General features: G+C 48.8%; 2 protein-coding genes across 2 annotated transcripts in view; both read right to left on the bottom strand.

Moving 5' to 3' along the window:
* The window catches only part of POU2F3 (POU class 2 homeobox 3), an 84,494-nt gene extending 76,369 nt beyond the window's left edge, over positions 1 to 8,125 (bottom strand). The window contains exons 1-3 of the mRNA XM_036221107.1: positions 7,307 to 8,125; positions 1,060 to 6,334; positions 834 to 951 (exon numbers count right to left, since the gene is read on the bottom strand). The gene's annotated coding sequence lies outside the window, so the exon portion shown is untranslated. The remainder of the gene's footprint in view (positions 1 to 833; positions 952 to 1,059; positions 6,335 to 7,306) is intronic.
* Positions 8,126 to 8,248: 123 nt separating this feature from the next.
* OAF (out at first homolog) lies at positions 8,249 to 25,797 on the bottom strand. Its single transcript, XM_016118814.2, has 4 exons — positions 25,001 to 25,797; positions 11,648 to 11,782; positions 10,533 to 10,713; positions 8,249 to 9,300 (listed from the first exon to the last, which is right to left on the bottom strand). The coding sequence occupies exons 1-4, from the start codon at positions 25,259 to 25,261 to the stop codon at positions 9,035 to 9,037; spliced, it is 843 nt and encodes a 280-aa protein (XP_015974300.1). The 5' UTR covers positions 25,262 to 25,797; the 3' UTR covers positions 8,249 to 9,034.
* Positions 25,798 to 26,596: the final 799 nt, after the last annotated feature.

The raw sequence follows: 26,596 nt of genomic DNA, 5'->3' as shown, positions 1-26,596 counted from the left end.
TGGGACTTTTCTTACCCTACCTCCTGATTGTTAACTAATTGATGCCCCACAGCACTTAGCATAGTGCCGGGTATATAACAGGTATCAGAAATGGCTCAGTGGGTGCTACAGTGGCCCTGGAGAAATAAGAAATGCTTAATAAGTGCACTTGAGGCCCTTAAAACCCTCCCCTAATCATATTCTCCTGTCTTTTCCTACTCTCAGTAAGAAGACAGGGAACTTTTTTCCTGTTTCTTCTGGCTGGGGGAAGTAATCAAAGTTTCTTGGAGGCCTAGTGAACTCAGGAACCCCCCCCACTCAGGACACTTGCAGCCTGTCCCTTCCTTCCCTCCTCTTCTTTCTTCTTGCCCTCCCCTCCTCCACTTCAGGCTTGGCCCCTTCCCTGAGGTCCATTTCTTATCTACAACTGCATGTCACCTGCTATCATTCTAGAAAAATACCTGCCCATAGTTTATATACCACTGTGTGCTTGTGATTTCCATTTTACTATTTGCATAGCAATAGTATGGCTGTATGTGCTGAGGGTCTGATTCTCTGACTACCATGTCTGAGACCTGTTTCTCTTTTTCATGTGCAAAGTTACATTTTTTTTCCCTCTGGGCTTTAGTTTTCCAGAAGTCATAGGTATCTGTACCTGAAGATTTCCAAGCTCCAGCAGCCTAGGATTTTGGGGGAGAGTAGGGGTGGACCTTGGGGGTCGTGCCCACTGAGGCAGAAATGGGACCTTGGAGATTCACAGTTGGAAGTGCAGTTTTGGGTTCCAGACATGGAGTGGGAGGATGGGAGTGTGGGGGGTGGTGGGAACTGGAGGATGGCAGCAGGCATTACCTTACCTTCATTCATTTACTCATTGCTTTAGTCATTCTTTCAATAAATATTGATTGAGCACTTCCTATATGCCAGGAAAGGTGCTACGTGCAGGACATGCTCCTTCTTATTTAATCAGCACAACTTTAAAGAGAAGATAACAATTTTTAGGCTCCTTTTATAGAGGAAACTAGGTTCAGGGAGGTTAATACAGCCAGTAGATGACTGAATTGGGATTTAGACCATATCTACCTGACTCCAAAGCTGATGCTTTAATTTTGCTTCCAGTGCTTGAGCCTGAGTTTCCCTTTCTCTTCTCCTCCCTTCTATCATCTTATAACTTGAGGTGGAAGGAGCCTAGGTAACATTTATATGAAGAATAGGAGGTCCACAGAGGAAGAGACTTCCCCAAGATCACATGGCAAGTAAAGGCAGAGCAGAGACCCTCTCTCCGTTCCTCCTTCATATCTTCTTCCTGGGTCTTAGAAGGCTGGGTTGATTTGTGGCACCTGTGTATGGGGCAGGGTTGGACAATTTTTGTTCCTTCGCTTTCTGACTTGCTTGGTGATAATTTCAACTAGATGAACTGGAATAGGATCTCAAAAGACCCCTTTATTCCTCTCTCCTCCCTAGTACTCATAGTCTCCATAAAATCAGCTTTTTGAGTTCTAGGCAGATGGGAGGTGATGAGGAAGATGCCAGCCCCTGTGCCTAATACTCCGTATCTGTGTTTAGCCTGGAAGAGGGAAAACTGTAGGGAAGAGGAAAGAAATAGAGGGTTGCCTAGAGGTTAAAAAGGGAGAGGAAGGAAGGGGAAAAGAAGCAAGGACAGGAAATTTTAGTGCCTTTGGACATCAGTAGAGTCAAATGCAAATGAAATGCAAATAAAATGCAAATACTCTCTCCCTGCCTCCCCACCCTCTTTCAACAGCTAAAGGACTTGTTCAGGGAGTATCTAAAGTCTTACTCCAGGATTCTGTGGTCCCCAAACTGTTATCAGCTTGGACCTCTTTCCAGGTCCTTCTGGTCCTCTGGAGGTGACATCTGAGTCTTTTAGCTATACCTCTAGGAAGTCACTAGCTCCACAGGCTCCATTTCTAGAAATCTCTAGGAATCAAGCTTCAGACACATTGCTGGAAATGGGTTATTGCCCTGGAAAAGGTACTCAGAGGAGGGAGGGGGGTTCCCATCCTTGCTACCCACCTCAGCAAAGGAAAGTAACCTTTTGGGCTGCAAGCCCTGCTGCTCACTCTTTTTTCCTGTCGTGTCAGCTGGACTGAGTTGTCAGAGTTGGAAGAAGGGTGGAGACCAAGGTGTCCTGGAAAGCCACCAAGATACAAGTTCCCTCTAGCCCTGTGTCTGCCAGATGGACTGTTAGGGCCCAGAGTGTGGGGGCCTAGAGTGGTGGTCAGTTCTCTGCCTTGGGGCAACCATAGGGAATGAATCCAAGCTCAGGCTTCTTAAAAGAGCTGATGGAAAACAGGTAGAGGCCAAGAAGAACTCCTAGGTCTCTTTTAAAATCACACCTCAGAGTCCATCTTATGGCACCATTGCCAAGAGGAGCAATGTAGGATGGAGGTAGAGGGGGTTAATATCAGAGTGATAAAGTAAGAGAGTCTCTGGGAACCAGGATAAAGCTGTTTCTGGGGATTAGACTGTAGAGGACATAAGAGTCAGGATACAAAGCTGTTCCCTGCTACTGATATCCCTGATGCTGAGCCCCCAACCCCAAACATTCCACACCATCTAGTATCTAGCCTTCCTCACATCTAGGGGGAATACACACAAACTCATTGTCCATTTTGTGCTTGAAGGTTCCGAATGATAGATCATAATGATATGTATTAATTTTAAAATAGCATAACAACTGTTTTCTAGTGAACTTTTTTCATTAGGTCCACCATTGAGCTATGCTTCAGCCCTTTCCTGGTTCTCCCAACTTACCTCAGACCAGGTAAACCTCCTGATTTACCTGTGTGCTCAGGACATGCTTAAGCCTAAGGTGCCCTCTTGTGGTGATAGGGGTGTGTAATCCTGACTTGAGCATCTCTACTGCAAGACAGGAGAGGTCTCACCACCATCTTGTAGTGATTGCCTGTCTGTCTGTGTCTGGGTAAACCACAGGGAAGGGCCCCAGTTCCAGGCAAGCTGAAGATATTGACTTTTAGCTTCAGAGTGCTGTTGGGTCTTCTAGTCCATGCTCCCCTTCAAAGGCCAGACTTTACCTTGGAATCCCAGTTGTAGTCAGCCAGCCTCAGCTCAGTCAACACAGGGACAGGACCCCTGGCCTTATTGGGCAGTCTCTCCTATTGCTGGACAGTCTGCTTGTTAAAATGTCCTACCTCCCACACTGCCCTCTGGAGCTTCTGAGGTACATGCCAATCCTATAGCCTACATGTAGGAAATCAGTGGCCATTCATTCATTCATCCATTCAGAGCACGTATTGAGTATCCACTGGAGCTATGCATCAGGCCAAGAGCTGGGAATGGAATGGAGACTAGATGTTGTCCCCACCCTTAGGAAGCTCACAATCTGGTAATGTTTGCAGACCCATGAACAGGCAAGTCCCTCACACTGTGGCATATACCCTCACAGGGAAATAGAGGGTAATATGAGGGACCTGCTGCAGGGCATGCCTTACTCGAATCTGGCCATGGGAATCAGGAAAGGCTTCTTAGAGGAAGAGAAATCTAAGAAGAGATCTCTAGCAAGGAGGAAGGAGGTGAGAGTAAGGCATAAGCAATACAAGCAAAGGGAACAGCATATGCAGGAGGGTGTGTGGAACACTGGGGGCTCCCAAGCAGTACAGGCTGGCCAGGTCACAGAGCAAAGAGGTGGAAAAACACAGGTAAATGAGAGTGATGATATTTGTACAAGGAGGACTTTGAATTTGCCCTCACTTTGGTGGAAATAGTTCACAAGTTTCAGTAATAGATGACTTGTTACTGATTGCAAGGTTGGGAATTGCTGGGGAGGTAGAGGACTCTGGTAGGAAGTTTCATTGTGAAGGAACAGGGACAAATAGGGCAAAAGTAGAAAGGGACTTGGGTTTGGGGTGTTTTTGTTTTGTTTTTTAGATGGGAAAGATTAAATACTTTCAGGGCTGATGGGAAAGAGTCAGGAAAGAGAGAAAAGGAAGAGAAAGGACAATTTCTCCAGAGAGGAAAGGGGAGGGCTGGGACTCAGAGCCCTGGGATCAGGGTCAGAGGAGAAGGGACACCTCCCCTACCATACGACAGGTAGGAATCCTGAAAGGGAGTTATGGAAGGAGGTTGGATAGAGATGTTTCTGCTTCCTGTGTTGTAGGAAGGGTGGGAAACCATGAGTGCAGTGTCACTTCATCCTGTCTCTCTCTGCTTAGGAGTCAGAACATTCTCCCAGCATGACACAGGCGCCAGGGCCAAGGTAGTGAGCTGATCACCTCAAGGGATGTGGGCACTACCCACAAAAGGAGCAACAATGATCGAGGAGCCCAAGGAGGTCTGGAGCCTTGGGGAAAGGAAGCCAATGCCAGAAATTCAGAATTGAAGAAGCAAGGAGCAGGCTTGCATGTCTTGAAGTCTCTCTTATCCTGCCCTCAGATCTCTGGTGCTTCTCACTGGCTGAGCCAGAGGCAAAGGAGCCCAGGTAAGGCTGATCTAGAGGTTGGTGTCCATGGGCACAGAGCAGGGCAGAGGAGGGTGGAGAATGAATGGGGTAGGAGTTGGGGTGGGGACAAGTGGGGGAATAACCAGCACAGCCATTACCTGGCTATAGTCAATAATTGATATCTGAGAATAAACCCTAGAATGAATGTGGGAGATAGGACAATATTTCTTATGGTCAAAATGGCAATTTATGATATAATATCAAGTGATGGTAATGGTATAGCTAATTTTATATGTCAGCTTAGCCAGGCTATGGTGCCCAGTTGTTTGGTCTAATACTAGTCTAGATGTCGCTGTGAAGGTATTTCATAGATAGGATTAACACTTACACTCAGTTGACTTTAAGTAAAGGAGATTACTCTTGACAATGTGAATAGGCCTTGTCCAATATGTTGAAGGCCTTAAGGGCAAAAACTCTGAGGTTTCCTGAAAGAGAAGAAATTCTGCCTCAAGACTATAACATAGAAATCCTGTCTAAATTTCCAGTTGATGGCCTGCCCTAAGCTGCCAGCCTGCTAGAATCTTGGACTTGCCAGAGCCCACAATTACATGAGCTAAATCTGTAAAAATTTCTCTCCCTCTTCCCTCTCTCTCTCTCTCTCTCTCTCTCTCTCTCTCTCTCTCTCTCTCTCTTTCTCTCCTTTCCTCCCTCTCATGCATGCATGTTTTTCTCTGAAGAACACTTACTGATACAGCAAAGTAGGGGGAACAGGACCTTTTGTACACTACTAGTAAGAGTATAAATTGGGACAGCCCCATTTGGAGTGCAATATAATGATACCTAACAAATACTGGCCATTGTAGATCTCCAGTTTTACCATTTCTCTACAGCATGGCTTGTAAGAGCAACCAACAGTAAACAATTCAATTGTCTATCAGTAGCCAACTAGCTAATAATCTGAGATAGAATGCCAGACAGCAATTATACATTGAATGTCAATGTCAGGGAAGATCTTAGAGGTGATCTAGCAAGGCCCTCTCTCTTAATGGATGAGGGAACTGAGGTCTTGTGTGTGGGGGGAGGGTGCCTTATCCAGATCACATAGAGCTGGGGCTAGGCCCGCCTCCACATTCCTCACATGTATCACCTGCATTGTTAGCCTCAAGCTTTGCTTCTTAGGAGAGGTCCTTGCCCAATTTTTTGCCAGACTCCTCAGAAACTCCACCCACCACATCCAGGTCTCGTGAAAACCCTAGGTAGAGATGCCTCAACTGTGGGGCTGTACAATTCTCCTGCCTAAAACTTATTTTGGCTAATAATATTGCATGGAAGGAGCCCAAAGAAAACCTGCAGAAAGTACAGTAAGGCCCAGTCCAGGCTGGGGTGACCCTACCAGGAGATACATGGCCCCACTTGTCTCTCTTCTGGCTTGAAGAAGCAATGGCGAGGTCTGGACTTTTGGTCTCTCACCCAAGAGCCTTGCTTACCTTGCCAAAGGGAACCAATTAGAAGACTGTTCCTTACAACATTAGTCCCAGAGAAGCTTTGGGCAACACCCCTTCTCCCCAAAAATTGCTACTGTGGGACTGGCCCTAGCTTGCACTCCACACTTTTCACTGCTCCTTGTCCACCGTTCCTCCCTCTGGTAGTTGCACTGTGCTGAGCTTCCAGCTGGCCAATCTGACAAACCCATTTGGGTTAGTAAGTGAGCATGGAGTAAGAAGGAAGGGGGTTGGATCCCAGCTCTGCTCTGTCTGACCTTTGGTAAGTCACAATTTTATAGGTTAGCCACATCCATAAAATGTCACAGAATTGCTATGAGGAGCCAATAGAGCTAATTTATATGAAGGAACTTTGTAAACCCTAAAGTGCCAGATAAATGAGGACTTACTATAGGTAGATTACCCCTCACAGGTGTTTTCACACATCCACAAAGGCCTGCGGAGGAAATTAGAGCATTATCTCAGTATTTTTCAAATAGCTAACCACCTACATCTGTTTAACAAGCTCCCAAGGAATTCTTATGCATGCTGAAATGCTGAAACTACTTGGCAGAAAAGTGATTATAATGGTGGAATTGGAGGCACCATGACAGCATGGGGTTGGAGTTCAAGAGGGTTGTTTGGAATGATGGCAGGTGTGGACTTTGCCTGCATGTAGGGTCAGGCCCAAATCTCAGGGGATCTTAATTCTCATTCCCATGCCCTGAGACCAAGAAAGGATGGCAGACATAGTGGTCTATAGTGACAGTGTCCAGAAGTCCCCTTACTTGCATGAAATAAGCAGGCTTGGAGGTGCTAGCCACTCCCAAGGGAGATCAGAAAACACTTCGATTCTTAAAAACAGTACTTTTTAAAAAAGCATTATTGTTGATTATTTGGAACTGAGTAGGTAAGGAATATGCCAGCAATAAAGGCAGACACATAGGGTAGGAGTTGCTTTCTCCAAGTAATCACTTCCCTTACCTGGAGGAGGGGTTGGAGCTTAGGACTGAAGCCTCACATTGGGCAGGAGGGGAAGGAAGAAAGGGCTTGGTGAGGAACACCTTCCTCCCCAACCCCCCAGCATGGCTAAAGCTGGTCCTTGTAAACAGTTTCAGAAAGAGGCATGCCCACGTGAAAAAAATGTCTCCCCACTGACCCCTACCTTGACCATGGACAAGCAAGCCTGGCTCCCACCACAACCCTCTGGCCTACACTGGTTCAACAGACAGAAGCAGATTGTTCTAGGGGTGCTGGGAAGCAGAGTAATGGGGACTGCCTGCAAGTCCCTTTCCCTCTCCAAAGCTTGTGAGGAAGGATCAGACTCTGCCCGGTCCCCTTTTTCCTAAGGGGTTGGGCTCCCCGTGGGACCCCTGGGTATTTTCCAGGCCCTGAATGCATAGTCCCCTCCACCTTGCCAAATTCTTACCATCCTTTAGCCTCAACCCATGTCCCATCTCATCCAGGAAACGTCCTGCAATAAATCTAGCTTGAATATTCCTCCTCCTTGGATGTCCTCCAGCATCTGGCTCAGCATTTCATATATTACAACCTCTTTATAATGGAAGATACTTTTGAAGTGAGTAGGCCTTCGAGATGTCTAGTTTAGTTGCCTCGGGTTTATAGATGAGAAAATGTCTGCTCTTTTCACTAAGAGTAACTATATAATAATAGCTAGCGCAGTGAACACTCAGTGTGTGCTGGGCACTTAACATGTATAGCTTTACTTAAGTCTCATAATTAAGAGCATTTTATATTTGAGAGAGCTGAGGCACAGAGACAAAGTAACTTGACCCAAGAGTACAGAGCAAATAAGGACAAGATCAGGATTTCAACCCTGGAAGTCTGGTTCCAGAATTTTCACCTTATCTCTTGACTTAATATATCTCATGCTGTCTACTACTGTCTGATTTGCTCATCCATGCCTGTCTTCTTAAGCACAGAAATTTTGTCTTATCCTTCCCCAGTAACACCTCCTCCACCCACATCCTCTTCCACCACACAGTGGCTGAGCACACAGCAAGTACTTTGGAACAGGGGTCCTCAAGCCCCAGGCTGCAGACCAGTACTAGTTTGTGGTCTGTTAAGAACCAGGCCATATAGCAGAATGTGAGTGGTAGGTGAGCAAGCAAGGCTTCATATTTATTTGCAGCTGCTCCCCAGTGTTAGCATCACTGCCTCAGCTCACCGCAGATCATCGGGCATTAGATTCTCATAGGAGCAGTAGTCCCTAGTGCCAAAAAGGTTGGAAACTTCTGCTTTAGAAGTTGTCCCAAGATTGTTCACTGATAGAGTATGGCACAATTCTCTTGACACCAGGTGGCAGCATTGGCTAAAAGTTCTCAGAGAACTTCAAGTCTAGAGCTGTCCATCAAGTAAAAATTTAAACTTTTATTTCTGGTAGAAATGATAAATACTTTGCATTACAATATCTGGGATTCAAGTTTTCCTCATACTTCATGCTCCCTCTCTTCCCCAGAACCCTACAAACATTTCTGTTTAGAGGGGGCAAAGTAGTGCCTGCTCTTGAGGCCAAGTCCCAAATCTGGGTCTGGGGGAAGGCACAGGTGGTCTCAGAGCTGGGAGGTCCCCACCTGCCCCAATGTGAACTTCGGAGGCCAGTGATAAGAAGGCATTATGATCTGGTATAGGGGCTGTGGAATCCTTTCCAACAGCCTCCTCTCTGGGGCAATGATCCTCCCTCCTTCTTGAGCAGTTGAAGGTGCAGAGTGGCCAGCACCTTCAATGGTTGGGAGTGGGGTTGTGTGTGGGGAGGTGGGTATAACAGGAAAAGACACCGTTTAGGGTCTAAACCTTCAAAGAGTTAAATAGGAGAATCATAGGCCATGATATTTTCATTGCTTGAAAGAGAGCACCTCAGGGGGGATTGAGGGGAGGGGTGCAGTGTGGAGAACCCCATTCTCCACTTTGTCCTCAAGGAAGGCACAGGGTAGGAGTGGGAGCTGCCTTCATGAGTTAACCCCTGCTATGCCACATCCAATTTCACAGTCATGAGTGATGGGGCCAGAGGCTCCAGAATTAGGTGAAGGGAAAGGAAATAAGGCCTCATTGCGGATTGTCACACCCTCTAATGGCTGAAGGAGAAGTGGTAAGCCTGGAGCAGCTCCCTGGGGCCCACTCGTGCACCTCAGCCTGGCTAAGGATCCTCATCCCAGAGACACAGCTGCCTCTGGGGCACATAGAAGTTGAAGCCGTAGCTCTTCTGACAGCTGCGGATGCCGCATTTGTAGGGCGCTGGCCGGTCGTGGCTGTGGCAGTACTTGAGCATGCAGGGGTACCAGGCCAGGCTCAGGCCATAGTGGCAGACGCAGGGCTTCCCTAGGTCCTCTACCTGCCTGCAGTGAGGCAGCAAAGCCTGCTCTGTGTCCTTGGGCAGAGCCTTGAACATGGAGCTGTCCACACCTGAGAGAGAGAGTCAAAAGTCAAGGAGGGGAGAGGAGTAGTGCTCCCCTAGTCAGGGGGCAGGGCCATTCCTTGCATGGCTTCTTTAGGTATCCATTACCACTATAAGCTAAGTATTCCCGTCCCTGTCTTACAGATGAGAAAACCAGCACGGAGAAGTTTAATAGTCTGGCTGAGATCACAGAGTAAGTAGTGAAGTCAGGACTAGAACCCAGGTCTATATGATTTCAAGGCCTTCACTTAGCCATGCTGCCATCCTACACTTAAAAACATCACTATACTGGATTGTGATGGAATAGAGGTGTGCAGTTGGGGAATAAGTAGGAAATCAAGGAAAGCTTCTTAAAGGAAATTATATCTGAGTAGAGCCAGGTGAGAAAAGGCTGGCACAAACACAATGGGAAGTCAGGATGGCCAAGGAATGGGGTAGATGGGAGTGTGCACATGAGAGTTGCTGGGGGAAACAATAGGGACGTAGGCCCTGGCTTGGATCAGTGGTCACAGGAGGGACTGGCCCCTGGGAGACAGTATCAAGCTTGTACCTCAGTTTGGGGTAGAGCCCACTGGGAAGGGGTGTGTGTGTGGAGGGTGTAACCACAGCTCTGTTGGGCATTTCTAAATCCAGTGCTACCCTTGGCAGGCATTTCTCTAGTTTGCAGCTAGCTGGGCAGAGGGACCAGGGACCTGGAGTTGGAATGGTTACATCTCCCTGTCCTTTCTACAGAGGACCTGACTCTGGAAAAGTACTAAGAAGATAGCCCAGCAGTGAGGTCACATGGGCCAGAAAGTCAAGGATCACACAAAGGTGAGAGGAGGCCTCGAGCTTCTTGGGGGAGACATGCCGGCCCCAGGGAAGGTGTGAAGGAAAGGAGAGGAGCTAATTTCTAAAAGGTAGGCAGGTGGGCATGGGTGTCTTTGGGCCCCACCCAGACCCTGGTGCCTGTGCCCCCATCACATGGGAGAGAAGGTCCCATCTCCACTCTCACTAAAGTCAGGGATGAGGTGGGAGTTGCCGGGGGAATCTCCCTCCACAGGGCCCAGCAGAGTCACAGTTCTGGGTGTCCCTTCCTGGAATGGGTCATTTCACCTGGCTGACTCCTCTCATTGAAGAGCCACACAGGCATCACTTCCCTAATCAATCCTGGCCTAGTTTAGAGGTCCCTCTCCTGAACTCCCACATCTCATATCTATCATACTTGATGAGATAAAGCAGTGGGCAGCACCCTACTGACCTTGCTGCAGCCAGAACCAGACGTCCTCTTGGCGGGTGTAGATGGCGTCCACGGCTTCGGCACACACATTATGGAGATGGGGGCTCAGTAGGCCCCCCTGGCTAAAGTTGACAGCGATGTCCATGTGCAGGTGCTCCAGGCCCCGTACCTCCTCAGGCTGACGCACTGCCCATGGATTTTTCTGTGTAGAGTAGAAGAGCCACTCCCGCATGGTCTCAGAATGCTCCCTGCCCATTTTCCCCTGATCAGACAAGCCCAGACTGGTTATCTTTAGAACCTGGGAGCCATCTGCTTGGTGGTAGTCAAGGGCTACCCAGACCACACTCTAACTAGCAGACAAAGTAATACTCAGAGTGCAGTCAAGCCTTTTCAGCTGGCCACTGTACTGTCCTCTGTAGCCTGATGGAGAATTCTGACATGTTGTTCTGTGTGTGGGGGACAGGGGGGCAGGAGGGTGTTAGAAGTAGGCAGGCCAGGCAAGCCATCCCAGGTTAAATGAGCCCTGGGGGACCACACTTTCCAGCATTCAGGTAACTGAGTATCTCTGGGAAGGGCAAGCATGAGGGGATGAGCCTATGGCAGGCCCTGCTAGATAGTTTAGGGAACTTAGATGAGGCTGGGGAGAGACCCAGAGTCTAGGAAGGGAATGGGAGCAGGTTGACAGGCTGAAGTGCTTTGAACACTGCACTGAACACTTATACACATTACCTCATTTAATTCTTGCTATAACCATTTCTCATTAAGAAAATAGAGGCTTTGAAGGTGTGGTAACTTAACCAATGTCACCAGGATAATGAGGATGGCCCTGGGTCTGAAGGCAGATCCAACTTCAGAGTCCAAGCCCCTGGCTTCCATCATAAATGGGGAGAAGCTGAGATTAGGGGACTTGAGGAATATAGGAGTTAGGGATTCAGTGCAGATTAGGGATCTGGAGCAATGGGGTCGGATTTGGCCTGGGGTGAAATCAATTCCGGACAATAGGGTAAGAGTGGGGTACAAGGGATGGGGGTGGGTCAGGTGCTGGGTGGGAGATTTACCTTGGGGTCAGTCTAGCTGCAGTAATAGGGGCTCTGTGGAAGAAGCTGGGCCAGGGCGGGCCCAGGGCAGGCGCTCACCTGTCGAAGCTTGGCCATGGCCTCACTGGGGATGATCTCATTGTGATGCAGCCGGGTGACAAAGCAGAGGGCCTGGAACTGACTCTGACCCTTTTCCAGCTCCCCCAGGATCAGGGCCCGAAAGATCTTCACATACTGATGGAAAAGGGCAGAAAGATGGAGGGGAGTGGGACCTTCCCACAAGCCCAGTCAGTGCTTAGCTCGGGCCCTGGAGCAGACACATGCCTACACGCTGCCCTGCAATAGACACTTCCCTCCCTCCAGTCTAGGAATTTTTAACCTGTGACTTAAAAGAAAGAACATACCCCAGATATTCCAGAGCCTCCTGGAAAACTCACATTGTGAACTGCTAGAAAGCTTTTCAAAACAGAACTGTTTAGATATATAGAACCTCATCTCGAAATGAGTAGCACTTGGTTCATTCATAGCTGATACTTCCTCTTGGTGACACCCCTGTGTCACTTTGATTGGGGTGGGTCAGGACCCCTACGACTACCTGGTCAGGACCTCATGGGGGAAAGGCTGTACTTTTTATAAGTACAGATTCCAGAGTTTCTCTCCCTGACATTTTTATTCAGTAGGTTTTGGGAAAGTCCTAGAAATTAGAGCTCTTCAAAATAACCCCAGAGAATTCTGATCAAGCAAGCTCCTGGCCAAGCCATCTCAGATAGAAGTTCTGGAAGCAGAATGGGGTTAAGGGCCGATGCTGCACAAGCTGGCTGCAGCTGTTGCTGCCTTCTGGCCTGAGGGACCTGGATCGGTTCACCTTTCCCTTCTCTCTCTACTTCCCCTTTCCCCACAGGGTTACTAATGGCATTAACAGCAGGCCAAGGGCTCCTTCCTGTTACTGACTCACTGCATGAATGAAGGAGGCAAGAGAGGGGCAGAGGGGCCATGGGATGGTGTCTCCTTCCCAATCAGACTGCTGGAACCCTGTGCTCCAACCCACTTACACCTGAGATGCCCCCCTGCTCTCACCCATCTCTGCACCTTGCCTAACTGCTCCCAGTGAGAAGTTAGCAGGTCTCAATCAGAAGTGGTCTGAATCTGTAAAGACTCCCCTGCCTAGGAGGTACGCTAGTGACAATGATGGTTCTCTTCTAGGAACTCCAATGGCTCTGCACTGGCACTGAGAGTATAAAGCCCTGTGTAGGTATTCAACTCTCAACATACATGCCCTGTTCTCACTTACTAAGAGAGCCCCCATTCAGTGAGTGCTCATTGTATGCCTGCTAGAGTATAAGTGCTCTGAGAATGGGGTTTAGGGTCCCGCTTAAGTTCCCAGGACAGGAAGTGAGGGCCCATGTTTCCACCCCAACTCTATAAGGTATTAGCCGGCACCCAGGCATATCTTCCAGCTTCTCTAAGCCATATTTATAAAATGGAGATGATAACGCATTTACCTGGCAGGGTTGTGGTAAGGACTAAATGAGATATGAGGAAGGCACAGAGAATGCCTGCCCAGTCAGTGCTCTGAAAGTGCTAGCTGTGGTGATCAGCATCATTGCAGGTAATCGCAAATGTCACAGGTGATCTGAACGAATGAGTGCTGTTACTCCATAAATCTCCATGCACTGAGGTCCTCTGACTTTATGAAGCTGTTTCCCTTCCTTTTACTATAAATAATCTCTGGAACAAGGAGCTGTGGGAGTGTATGGGGAGATTTTACCACCAACAGTGCAGAAAGGGAAACTGAGGCCCAGCTGGTAAGAAAGTTTCCACTGGGTTCCTTATGATTCCAGACTTGTGCAGAAGGTGAATTAGAGCTTGGGTTAACCCCAGGTTCCTCTCAATAGGAAATCCATTCTTGGGCCACAAGGCTGGAACCTCCTTGCCCCACCAGCCTGGGCCATCTGATCTTCCATTTCCTTAGGTCAACTGAGGGGAGAATGGAGGCTGGCCATACTTATGTACTTTCTATTCCAGGTTCAATTCCTGCCAGGTGAGATTTTATGCCAGACTTCCTTTCCGAGGGTATTATCAGCAATGTTCCTTTAAAAGAATCCTATCTGGAATATTCACATCTTCTCCAATACCACAAGAACGTGCAATGCTCTATAGTCTTATGGCTGTTGGTAGCTCCATTGTTTGGGTACATCACCTGCCCACCATTAACAGAAAGAATTTATTTGAATTCTTGGACCAGACCAGAGGATGAAAGAAATCTGCGTTTTCCCCCTGCATCCATATTAAATAACAACAGAATGCTCACAAAGTAGAAACTGGGGATGAAAAGAAGGAATAAGGATTTCTCATTGAGCTAGGAGATTTCCTCTGCATCTCCTATTTATTTGTGTAGGACAAAGATTTATTGAAGTTTATAACCTAGAAGGGACAAGTCATTGTCACAATGAGTCAAAAAGGACATATTGTCCCTTTTAACATCTTTACAACAAGAGGTGGTAACTATGATTACTACCAAGTTTGGAATGGGTAACTTGCTCAAGGTCATGGGACCAAGAGAAAATGTAATGGAAATTTGAACCCAGGCAGTCTGACTCCAAAGTCCGGGCTCTTAAGCACAATATTTAATTGCCTCCTAGATCAACTAGTTCAATTCCCTTGATGCCGAGCTAAAGAAACTGAAGCTCGGGCCCAGAGAGGTAGTGCAGTCTGCCTTTGGCCACCGAGCTTGTGAGTGGCAGAGCCGGGGTGAGATCCCTCTTCCAGCTGTGCCCATCCATCCAGTGGTGGTCTATTAGTCCTCTGAGACCTGCGGGGGAATGTGGCAGCTCCCATAGACGGTTTCACATGACTAAGAACAACAGCATCTGACACAAATATCAGAGTAAAATGAGGCAGGACATCCTTCTAACCTGCTGTCTGCCTGTTATGACGAGTCTCTTTAAACCCTGAATTCTCCAGTCTTCTTAGTCCTGTTTCTCCAGAAAACTTATATTCCCCATTCTGACCCCTGAGAGGGAATGGGCAGCCCTAGTTTCTGGATCTCTTTGGCTCTACTGTCCTAACGGTTATCCCTACTACTTTTTACTCCCTACACCTCAGACTCACTACTAAAGTTCCAGGGGTCTCTTTATCTCCAGCACAGAAGGGGAGGGGGAGAGGCTCCCCTGCTTCAGGAAACATCTGGCCAGAAGCTGAGCCCAGCCCAGAGGGAAGCCTGGCTTTTTGGCTTCCCCTCACTTTCTGACCTGGGATGATTTACCTGGATGTGGCCTAGCGCCCAAGACAGGTGGCATAGCTGGAAGAGCACATGGGAAGAGCACATGGAGGGGGACTGGAAGCAAGCTTCAAAGAACTAGGACTGAGGCTAGGGCTCCCAAGATGGGAGGTTTCTACAAGGCTCCTTTTCCTATGAGTTCTCAGAACCTGCAGCCCACCAGGAACATGCCACCAGAAGGAAGTGGAACATAGTACCAGGGATGAATTCTTGGCCATGCAGAGGGTGTAGTAAATGTGCCATGGAGAGAGAGAAAGAGCATCTGCTAAAGTCCTCTGTGGTTTTTAGTAAGGAACAGAGAAGGTACATTCTAGGAGAGCACAGTAGTTAAGAACAAAGGCTCTGGAGCCAGTACTACCTGCACTCAAACCCTGGTTTTGCTGACACTAGCCACGTAACCTTGGAGATTTACTTCATCTCTCTGCACCTTAGTTTCCACATGTGTGAAATGACAAGGGATTATTGAGAGGAAAAACTGAGTGAAAGGTTTCAAGACATTGTGAGCTGACCTCTTTAAATTTCTCTGTCATTGCTGCAACCCATGGCCTGGCTCCAGCTGTGATTTATTCCAGACCTGCAGAGGCAGGAGTAAAGATTTTTCTCTTAGAGATGCACCTGAGACCCACAGAGGTCAGGTGACTGCTCTGGGGCTTGCAGATAATTAGCAAATCAGTGGGAAAGCACAGATTAACATTACCTAGGGAAAGGTCTTTACAGCCATTGGGCTGGGCAGTGGGGGGTGGGGGGGAGACTATGGCAAAGACACCTATCTTCAAGAGGCTCATGAGGAGTCTGACCTCCTACAGCCAAAGTTAGTGCATTATGATAGGCCTAGGGTTAAGGTTTATTCTAAGTACTATGGAGCAAAAGATGGATGGAGGAATGTTTGTTGTCCTCTTAATGATGAGGCTTGAAGTGGGGGAGGAAGGAAAGACTGCCCACAGTGAAGGACATTTTAGTCAAAAGATGAGGGGCTTTCCTTGACAGTCAAAGGATGAGGGGCTTTCTAGCAAAGAGAGAGAAACATTTACAGAAGACAGGGCGGTATGAGGGTCTCAATGCCCACACCCAATCCATCCCTCCATTCTACTGTCATCTGATTTGCCCAATTCTCTTCAAAGGCTCCTTTTGTCCTCTCCATAAAATGTACCCTCCAGAGGTTGGCATCCAGATCTCTGTAAATAGCTCCTCTTGTACTCCCTGAGCATGGAATCAAAAAGCTGGTGGCTCCCAGAATGAGTGAGGCCATGTGCCTTTCATGAGCTGACTCCTCTGCTGGAGATGGTATGCATGGGGATCTGCCTACCACTCTTCAAGACTCAGTTCAAATGCATCACCTCTGCCTGTCCTCCCAACGCTGCCCTCAACTAACCCTCTAGCAGAGGCTCAATCTCTGACCTCTATAGCACCAATCTCACTATGTTTGCAAAGACTGCTTTACTTGTCCTGCCTTCCAAACTTAACTCCTTGAAACTGGAATAGTATCTTATTTTCAGTGTATTCCCACCTGTAAAAACACAGCAGGAATGCGATAAGTATCGGATAATGAATAAGCAAAGAAATGAGTGAACAAACAAGAGCATGGAAGAGTTCTGAGAAAAGTAATGGGATGTACATAGGATGGGGGAGGGATAGAGGGGAGGGCAGTGAGTGGTTGAAAGAAGAGGCTGGCCAGAAATGCAAAGCACAAGACCAGCCAAGGAGTCTGAGCTTAATCTAATAGATCAGTGGATGTCATCAGGGGGTTTTGAGCCTGGATGTGACATGAACAGATCTGTGGTTTAGAGCTGAATGACAAACCTTAATTGTTCTGTGCCACTGTGCATCTGATCAAAATTCAGGATCCAGTGAGGTTCCATCAGGAGACGTGACCTTCACAAGTCACACAGCCACAGGGGCAGAAGCTGAAGCCCAGCTCTCCTGACTCAGTCCTGTGACCTTTCTGATCTTCCAAGCTTGCCCCTTAACCCTTGTTCAGATAGTCTACCCTTCTCTGTGTCCATTCCCTGCCATGTTTTTTTGAGATCCACTTTATCTCACAGAGAGAAGACTGCTTTGGCTCACCTATACTGGGGCTCTAGGTGAACACTTAAGAGACAGTAAAGACCTACTCTGAGAAAAGCAGGGGGCCCAGCCCTCTGCATTTTAACAATGGGTATTCTGTGCCAGGCTCCTGATGTGGTTTTCCTAGATGGGGAGAGTCCTCAGGTAAAGCTTAATGTTGAGGATGGGAGGCAAGACCACAGACAGAGCCTGCTGGAACTCTGATGATTGTGGAGCTGTCACACTAGCCAACTGCCAATTTCCAGCCTTAGATAAGACTAGAAAGGGAAATGAACTTCTCTTTTGCTTTAGTCCCTTTGTGTTACTTGCAGCCAAGTCAAATCTTAACTGATACGTACAGACATACATCTGCTTTCCCCATTCATAGGCCACATGTCCATAATCTTTCACACATTCTTGCTGTTTCTCAGTATCTCTTTCGCACACAGTTGCTCCCAATCTCTCACCAGTGGCACTCTGGCTCTCCCAAAGCTTTCTCCTGCCCCAGGCTAACATTGGCTCAGTTGCACATTCTCATTCTCCTTCACACACACTTGCTCACATGAACACATTTCCTCATTCACAGTCTCTCCCATGGAGACTCTAACTCACCCCTCACTCTCAGAGTCATATGCAACATCTCTCACAGTCTCACAAACCTATCTTCTCACTTGGTTTCCTACTCTCCCTTTCCCTCACTGAATTCCCCTGGTCTCATACACAGCATCTCATGCTCCATCTCACACACACCCTTTCTCACCACAGCCTAACAACCCACTTACATGCACTTCCCCTTCAGTCAGTCACACACACCCTCATATGTAGCATCTCTCCTGACTGCTTCACATACATCCTCTCATAGGCAGGCTCATCACCGCACCTCCAGCCTAGCAAATCTCCTCTTTCTCTACTCCTTCATGCCCTCCCACTCCCTGCTGCCTTCCCTATCACCATCTTCCAGCTACCTCACCACTCTATACATACCCTTCTCCAGAGAGCCCACTTTGGGTAGTAGGGTAGTGAGGCTCTCCTATCTCAGACCTTGTTGTCCATCCAGCCTTCCACCATAGGGAAGCTGAAAACTAAAGAGGCCAAGATGGTGGCACTGCCCCTTCCCTCAACACCCCTCTCCCAACCCACCACTGTACCACAGTGGTTGTGCAGCCCAGGTTGGAAGCCACCTCTCCAGGGTTCTCATGAAGCAACTTGCCCCCCAGCCACTCCCCAATTCCTCCTTGCTCTTGGACAGCTGGCATTCTCTCCTAGGAGCTCCCTCTGCCATCTTGGTATTCTTCCCATCACACCAGAGCGCATGATTCTGAGGCCCAGGCTGAGCCAATCTAAATATTTATTTCTCTGCTCCTGGCTGAAACTGCTTTATGGCTAGAGAGGGGCTGGCTTCATTGGGCTGGAAAAGAAAGGGGTCAGCCTGGAGAGTAATCCAGGAATCAATGTCTTCCTAACCCCATGCTGTCTGCCATGTGGCAGACACAGGAGCACCTTGGCTGGTGTGCCCAGTCTCCTTGAGCAAAAACAGGGGTAGATGGAGTCAACCCAAAGCTGGCCAAGCAAATCCCCAGGCTAGTGCCCATTCAAGATGTCTGTACACTCTCAGCACTAGGCCTGGGACAGAGGCTTCTTGTTACAGTACATTAGTGCAACCACCAGCCTGGAGCAGTGCCTCCCACCCCCACTCTTCTCCTCCTCCAGCCCCTAGTGCTCTGTCAGCCAAATCAAAAAGGTCACCACTGTCCTGACTGCCCCAGGAACAATGTGAGGCTTTATGTGGGTATTCTGCGCCCCACTGTCCCGCTGACTCAGGGCTCCTAAGATGGGGATCATGGCTCCCTTTCACTGAGATTCCTAGCCCCAATGCCTCCCTTGCTTCCTGCCCTTTAACAGAATCCCCAGGGGCAACCATTTAAACACTTGCCAACTTAAAGGATGGAAGTTCCTAATGATGCTTTGGTTCCTAGAGCGGAAAAAGAGGAGCCGGCACAATCTGCTTAACAGGGCAAGAAGAGAGAGCAGGGGAGGAGGGCCCTGTCTGGACCTGACTTGCACCACCATTTCACTTTGCACATGCCTACACTGGCTTTTGCTTTGCAAAAGTCTTTTTTTCACTTTTCACAAAAGCCTGCAAGCACCATACTATTGCCCCTGCTGTGTTCCTGTCATGTCTGAGCTTGGGGCTCAGAGACGTTAAGTGACTTATCAAGTCACACAGCTTGTCAACTCACACAGTGAGTGCTCTGTAGTATCTGTGAGAACTTTTAAAAATGGTCCTCTCATCTCTGCCCCCCATCTCTCTATAGGCCATGGGAGAGAGGAGGGAGTCAGGGAGGAAAGAGTCTCAGGCACAAAGCTGCTAAGGGGTCAATACTCAAAATTCACTGGGAGTTATGAGTTTGTGGCACAAGTGTGTATAGGGGAGGGTTTCTCTGTGGATTTGTTCCTCTGCACCAAGGCTTTTTCCAGCCTCCTTCTTCCTTTTCCCCTACCCTATTTAGGTTTCTTAAGCCTTCTGGAAGGACCCCACTTAACTGCCACAGTATACACAGTCAACTGGGATACAGTGGGAGGATCTTTGGGTCCTAATCCTGGATTGTTAGCTATTAGATCTTGTCAAAGTCACTTCATAGCGCTGAGCCTCAGCTTGCACATCTGCAAAAGAGGCAATATCTGCCTCATGATGCAGTGGTGAGGATCGAATGAGGCCAGGTCTGTGACAGCAAATAACTGTGTGACGTTAATGACCCCTCAAGTGTGAGATCCAGATATACACAATTCTCATCTCAAGGCTGGACCCTCTGTCTTCCTATGGAAGAGGAGTCTGTCCTGAGTTTTTCCTCCTCCTCCACCATCACCACCACCAACTCTCTGGAGCTTGGGAAATCTAGTAGGGAAGAACCCCACTTCTTTTCCTCCCTACCTTCTTTCCAGCAGGCTACTCACTTGTTCCCAGGTGGCAGTTTTCACTGTCTAATCCAGATATTTTGCTAGGACTCCACCTAGACATAGGCATTCAGAAGTGGGAGCTGTTTGCCAACCTCCAGGGAGCACATCTGAACTTCTGGCTAGGACTGCTGATCCCTGATCTATGGAGGAATTTCCCATACATGGCACAGGGACTGCTCTTACATGGATATGAGCCCGGTCATTCCTCCCTGTGACTTCTCATAAACTCCTGTGAGGAAATGCTCCAGACTCTCAAAAAGTTGGGCTTCTCTTGAAAGCACCTTGTACTGCCCTCTGTTCCCCGCAAAAGACATCCCATCCATCACATGCCTCAAAACCTATGTTAGGTTTCGGGGACCTAACATAGACAGGGTAGAGGGAGACTGGGCTCTAAAAGATTCTCCTGCCTGACATCCATGTGATGTGATATCCCATTAGAATAAATGACCTCAGGCAGCAATGTAGCCATATGCACATTCCACATCTTTACTGACTGTATCTCACAGCCATGCAGCTTCCTATGTTGCTCCCCAGATCAGGGGGCCCCAAGGCAGGGACTCTGGCACTCTCTGTACTGTTCCTTTCTCTGGCTCCCACTCAATCATCAGTGCCTAGGGCAGGGCTCAAGTTCCAATTTCCTTGAGTCCTTCAGAGTAACCTTGAGCTGACTCATACTGCCATATAGCTGTACTTTCATAGCTCCAGCCCACAGCCCTCACAATCCCCTCCATAGACCCTTTTGCAGTCTGTAGCTCCTTCCTCCTTGCTCCTGTTGTACTCACCACCTTGAAGTAGTTGCACATGACTCTCATATCTTTCGGCCCCACCCTCCCCATCCGGTCAGCACCAAACCATGCCTGAAACATGACTCATCCCTCTCCAAGCTTTTGGACACTCAGACTGGGGGACAAAGGTAAAGGGAACTTGGATAGGGACAGCAGCCATGGGGAGAAGGACCAAGAAGGCTATCATACAAAAAGCCAGGTTAAAGACTGGGGGTGGTGACATGCCCGCTATTAGATATGCCCAGTGAGTATGTACATATGGGTATAATTACATATATAGAATTTGGATTATAAAGAAGAGCATTGACTATTGAGTGTGTGTATGAATTGCAGTTCTGTACTGAAGGCATGTAGAATTATGCCTAAAGTCTATATGCTGCTTAAACACATTAGGGTTATTGTTGGTAGAATGATAGGCTTCAAATAGGTGACTGAGTTTGGACTCTACCTTCGTTTGACGGTCTAACCTGGTAGTTCTTCCAAGTCCCTTCCCCTTTCCTGGAGCAGCTAACCCAGTGGTTCCCAAACTTCACTGCCCATTGGAATCACCTGGATCTCTTTAAAAAATACTGCTGCCTGGTTCCCACCCTCAGACATTCTGAGTTAGTTGGCATAAACAGAAGCCCAGGCATCGGGATTTTCCAGAGCTCCCCAAGTGATTTTAATGTGCAGCAAAGTTTGAGAGCCACTGAGCTATGGCATGTCTTTTAGAGCCACAGCTCAATCTGCCTGATGGTCAGCAGCCTTTGATAGCTCCGAGCTACTAGTGGAGTTGTAATCCTCACCTTGGCTCCAGGATATGTGTCCTAGAGAAGGCTAATCAATTACTGTTACTGTGTCACCAGCTTCAGGTCCAGTGTAGCAGTATGAGAGGCAGACCCTGTTGGAACCCTGCTCTTGGCAGAGGCAAACACTGAGGCTGGGAGGGGGCATAGGAAGGGGGCTAGGTGGTGGGTGAAATTGGCGAGACAGAAGGTTGTGATGCATACAGCACAAGAGCCTCAATGCTGCCCCGTGTAGAATGTCACAACAAAGGGACTGACTAGCAATTTTGGAGTGTGGTGATTAATTTTATGTGTCTATTTGACTTGGTGAAGGGATGCCTAGAGAGCTGGTAAAACAGTATTTTCTGGGTGTATCTGTGAGGCTGTTTCTAGATGAGATTAGCATTTGAATCAGCAGAGTGAGTAAAGACAGCCCTCACCAAAGTGGGTGGGCAGTCATCCAGTCTATTGAGGGTGTAAATAGAACAAAAAGGTGGAAAGGCAGGCAGAATTTGCTCTCTCTGCTTGAGCTGGGACACCATCTTCTACCCTCAGACGTTGGTATTCTCAGGCCTTGCCACTCAGACTGGAACCACCCCAATGGTTTTCTGGGTTTCCAGTTTGCAGATGACAGATAGTGGAACTTCTCAGCTTCCATAATTGTGGGACCCAATCTCTCATAATAAATTTCTTTCTATATATCTACATGTGTGTGTGCGTTTCTGTTTCTATGTGTTTCTATTATTTGTTTTTCAGAAAAACTCTATTGCATGGCGCTTAAAAGAGAAGGTTACTGTGAGTTATTCGAGGCTCCTACAGGCTCACTGTAGACTTACTTGATGTGTGACTTTGAGTCCATCATTCAAATTCATTGAGCCCAAGTTTAACAGGGAGGGTCCATGCTAAGATGCTATGTGAGCCATGATTATAAAAGTTAAGGGCTTCCATTTCTTGAGCACTTAGCACAATAGCTGCCACATAGTATTTTGCATGCTTTCCTGTTTAGTTCTCACTATAATCATGGAATTGGTACTATTATTAAACCCCCCCCCCCCCCCGCCATTTTGCAGATAAAGAACCAAAGACTTGCAGAGATCAAGAGTTTTTTCTAGGGTTAAATCAGGTCTGTCTCATTTCAGTCTGGACTATCTCCCAAAAGTGATGAAATGGCCAATGTCACTATTCCCAAGCAGACTATGGACTTTTCCCAAACCAGCCCAAATGGATTTGGTACACAAAACAAACAAAAAACACATGCAGGCCTTTTCCTACAGAAAATATCATTACTTCAAGATAGAACCTTCTTGTGGAAACTTACCAAAGACTTTGAGGCATGAGGCCTGAGAACTGACTGGGAAACGAGAGATCCGCCCCAGAAAAATTTGGATTGGGTTGAGAGGCTATTCTATCACACCTCTGTGTTTGCCAGCTCCACCCTGCCCCAAACTGAGAAACCCAGAGCTGGAAGGGACCTTGGAGAGCTAGTTCTCTTTCTGAGCCTTCCACTCCCAATTCCTGCCCTTGCTTATGAAATTGGAGATGCCAGGGGCGGGTGTGAAATGGCAGCTTTTGGGTCAGAGGCTAACCTGAAAAGCAGACTTCAGAAATCTGGGTGGAGGTTTGAACTGCTGTGGAAATTAAAATGGAGCTCTTAAAATCAGCAACAAATGGAATACCTAACTGGGCAGTCAGCCCTCCCACTACACCCTCAGCCCCAATCCTCAGTCCTCCAGCCCACTACCTCCTGAGCTCTCCTCTCTCCTTGCCCTCAGGGTAGAGCAATAAAATATTTCATGCTGCAAATAGGGGCTGTAAAAACTTAGCTCTGCCTGTTGCCTCTTTCACTGATATCCCAACCACAGCCTTGGCTGCTGGAGAGGCCCCAGGGATAGGGGAGTCTCTCTCCAGGGATACAATGCATAAAAAAATGGGCAGTGGACAGGAAGGTTGGAGCCTCAGCCCGGCTGGAGGTTCACTCTCAAGGGCAAAGGGCTTCAGTGGAATGTTAGAGGGGAAGATTTGATTGCTGCCGCCTGAGGGATGCAGCCACTATTTGGATTTTCTGGAAAAAGAACACACTTGACAAAATTCACCTGGAGTTTAGGTAGGAAAGCAGGAGGTGTTCTGTTCCCATCAGCTTCCCTCTTGCTACATACAAACTGACCTGTCCCTATCTGAATCTAAGAACCTGGCTGGGGCCTACTGAGTAAGGAAGGACCACAAAGTTTTTCCAACTGTGACCACTCACCCTTACCTCACCCCCCATGTCCACCTATGTCCCATGTGAACGACAACTCAGTATTCCTGAGACAGATCCGCAGTCAAACCTTCTCCCACTGTCCTCTGGATCTCTGTCCCCCATTCTATCTATGGCAATTTTGCCGGGTCCCAAGCTACCTCCCCAAATCTGCCCTATCTCCTCTCAAGTTCCCAGACTTTAAGAAGGAGAAGAGAAAGATGGCTCAGGCAAGGGTCGCACAGTCCTGGCCTTCTCCAGCTGCCTAGCTAACAGGCCTCATCTCTTCACAACCCCAGAAAGAGAGCCTCACCAGGCTTCTTTTTATCAGGACAGGGGTAGGAGGTGGGGCCTAGGAGATCAGGAGACTCCTTGTGGGCACCTACACTTCACCCACCCTCTTTTCCTCCAGGATTCCTTCTACTGGGTCACTGTTAGTCACTCACCGCCCCTCCAGGCCCATTTGCTGATAAATCCCCAGCACTCTACTGTCTACTCCCTCCAATCTCGGGGCCCAGGTCCACCTTCTGGTTCTCTCCACAACATACGCACACTCTGAAGTAGAGGCTGGTCTCCGCTCCCCTCCAACGTTCTGAGCCAAACTGTGGGGGTTGGCCAGCCCCGCTTCCAGGCAGGATAAGAAGTGGCATCTTAGAGCATGGGGACTTCATCTGAGGCCCCTCCCCATGTCCAACTGCTGCAAGCTTCCCCGCTTTCCAGACCAAAAAGGAGAGGTAGCTCTCCTCAGCTTGGGAGAGATCAGGGAAAATCAGCTAGGCCCAACAACCCTCTCCCCCCAGTCAAGGAAAGAGAAACAGAGGGGAAATGGTTCACATACTACAAGATGGCAGGGCTGCAAGGCCAAGAGACACTTAGTTGTCCTGCACAGAGGTGAGAAAGGAAGCCCAAAGAAGGAAAGGGACTTGCCCTAGATCACACAGTGAGAACCTGGATCTCCCATTCCTAGCCTTGTTTTTTTTCCTGCAAAAGCACACAGAAATTACTCCAAGAGGAAGTCAGAGTCATTAAAGTTGACTTTTGAAGGAGGGTCTGCACCTGGAGGCTCTGGGTGAGCCGGAAGAGGAAGTGAGGAAAGGGCTGGTCAGAGAGTGTGAGACAGAGCCTAGGCACCCAGAGCAAAGAGGTGAGAGGCTGGAAGGGGGATTGGGAGGGAGTAGCAGAGGAGTTAGTTAGGGAAGAATGATGGGGCTGGGTGCTGGGGAGCTAGGCAAAGAGGTGTATAGAAGAGCCCAGCGTGACCTTGGGTAAGTCACGTCCTTCTCGTCCTTCTCCTGGCCGGAGTCTTCTGTCTGCAGGCCTGAGTGCGACAGAGATCCCGAGCACTCAGGCTAGAAGGACCCGTCCTGGAGAGTGAGGGTGCCTCACCTTCTTGAAGTCGGCAATGAAGGAGACGAGGGTGCCGTCGGGCTTGCGCAGCTCAAGAATGATGCTGTCGTTGTCGCTGTCAGCCTGCAGGCTCTCCTCTGTCACCTGGCCTTCGGGCAACCGCACGCGCACCCGCAGCTCTGTCCGCAGGCCCGCCCCCGCGCCCGCGCCGCGCGGCGCCCCCAATAGCCACACAAGTAGCGGTAGCAACAGCAGCGCGCGGGACGCCGTTGGGACTCCGCGGGAGCAGGGTGGGCACATCCCCGTGGGCCACTGCCGCCCTCCGCAGCTCCAGTACTCGGCGTGCAGGAGGCGAGAGACGCTGCCAAACTTCTCTCGAAGTTGATGGCTAGTTGAAGGCGCCCGGGAGTGGCTCCCCGAGGGTCTCAGACACAGGTCACCAGTGGGGTGGCGTAGACGCACATGGGCTACGCTCCGCGGCGTAACCCAGGAGGCTCCGGGGTGGACGCGGCGCTCTCGCGGCTCTCGAGGCCCCCGACCCTGCACTTAGAGACTCTGTTTTGCACTTTTCATTCAATCCCACCCCCCGTCACTTCCTTCAGAAAACAGAAAGCACCGAGACCTGCCTTAAAGAGACCGCGCACCTCTCGGCCCTTAAAGGGCCCGCGGCGGCTCTCCACACTTCTGCGGCGGACGGGGAACCAGGGCGGGTAGAGGGGACCGCTGCGCGGCGGCTTTGTGGGAAAAGCGCTTTCTCAATCTCCTTCCTTCCCTGCTGCGTCTTGTCTGCTTCCCTCGGCTTTGTCTCGGGTTGGCTCTCCCGGCAAATCTCTTCCTCCCAGCAGGGGTGGGACGGGTCACTTTTACCCCGCCCTCCTTTTTTGGCTCGTTCTTGTGCCACGTGGATGAAATAATCGGGCTTGGTGTTTTAGGGGTTTTGTTTGATCTTTTAGTTCCTCTGACAACCCGAATTTCTGCAAAATCATACCTCACCTAGCACTCAGCCTTTTCACTGCCCTAGTCTGGAGAGGGGAGCTGAGGTTGTTGCCTGCTTTGACATCTCTCAGGTGTGAGATCTTGGTAAGTCAGGACACCTCTCTGGATACAGCTCTCGAAGCGCCCACATTTTGTGAGCCTCTACGCGGCTTTCCTTTTCAGTCCAGCCTCCCTCTCTTCCCCCATTCACTGCCTGTCTTCAGTCCTGTCTACCTCACCAGACCATTCTCTCTCCCTATTCTCAGTAATAGGCTAAGCAAATCCAGGGAAATGTTAGATTCTAGTCCATTCTGGAGACAGTCCAGGAACTCGGGATGCTCTCTCCACAAGGCCCAAGAAAATAGGACTGCCCAGCTATGCACCCCAACAATGAACTGGGTGAAAGCAGAGGTGTCTGGATTCCTGCTTCCTCTGATTAGCTGTGTGCTTTGGGCATGTTTTAAAAATTCTTTGGGCCTAAGTGTCACCCTGTGTAGTGGGAGTTGCTGAGACCTACAGTGTCTTGCCAAGCCCATGCAGGAGTATGCCCCAGGGGATGCTTGGAACCTGTTGTGTTCTGATGTCCATTTATTCTAGGCCTCCCCTACTTTTTTCTGTAATCTTGATGGCAGATAGGTGAATGCCCTGCTCTGCAGCCTC

This window comes from Rousettus aegyptiacus, unplaced genomic scaffold (genome assembly GCF_014176215.1).
Source record: "Rousettus aegyptiacus isolate mRouAeg1 unplaced genomic scaffold, mRouAeg1.p scaffold_m13_p_5, whole genome shotgun sequence".
Lineage (NCBI taxonomy): Eukaryota > Metazoa > Chordata > Mammalia > Chiroptera > Pteropodidae > Rousettus > Rousettus aegyptiacus.
The sequence above is the reverse complement of the archived record's forward strand: the minus strand, read 5'-3'. Positions and strand labels throughout refer to the sequence as shown.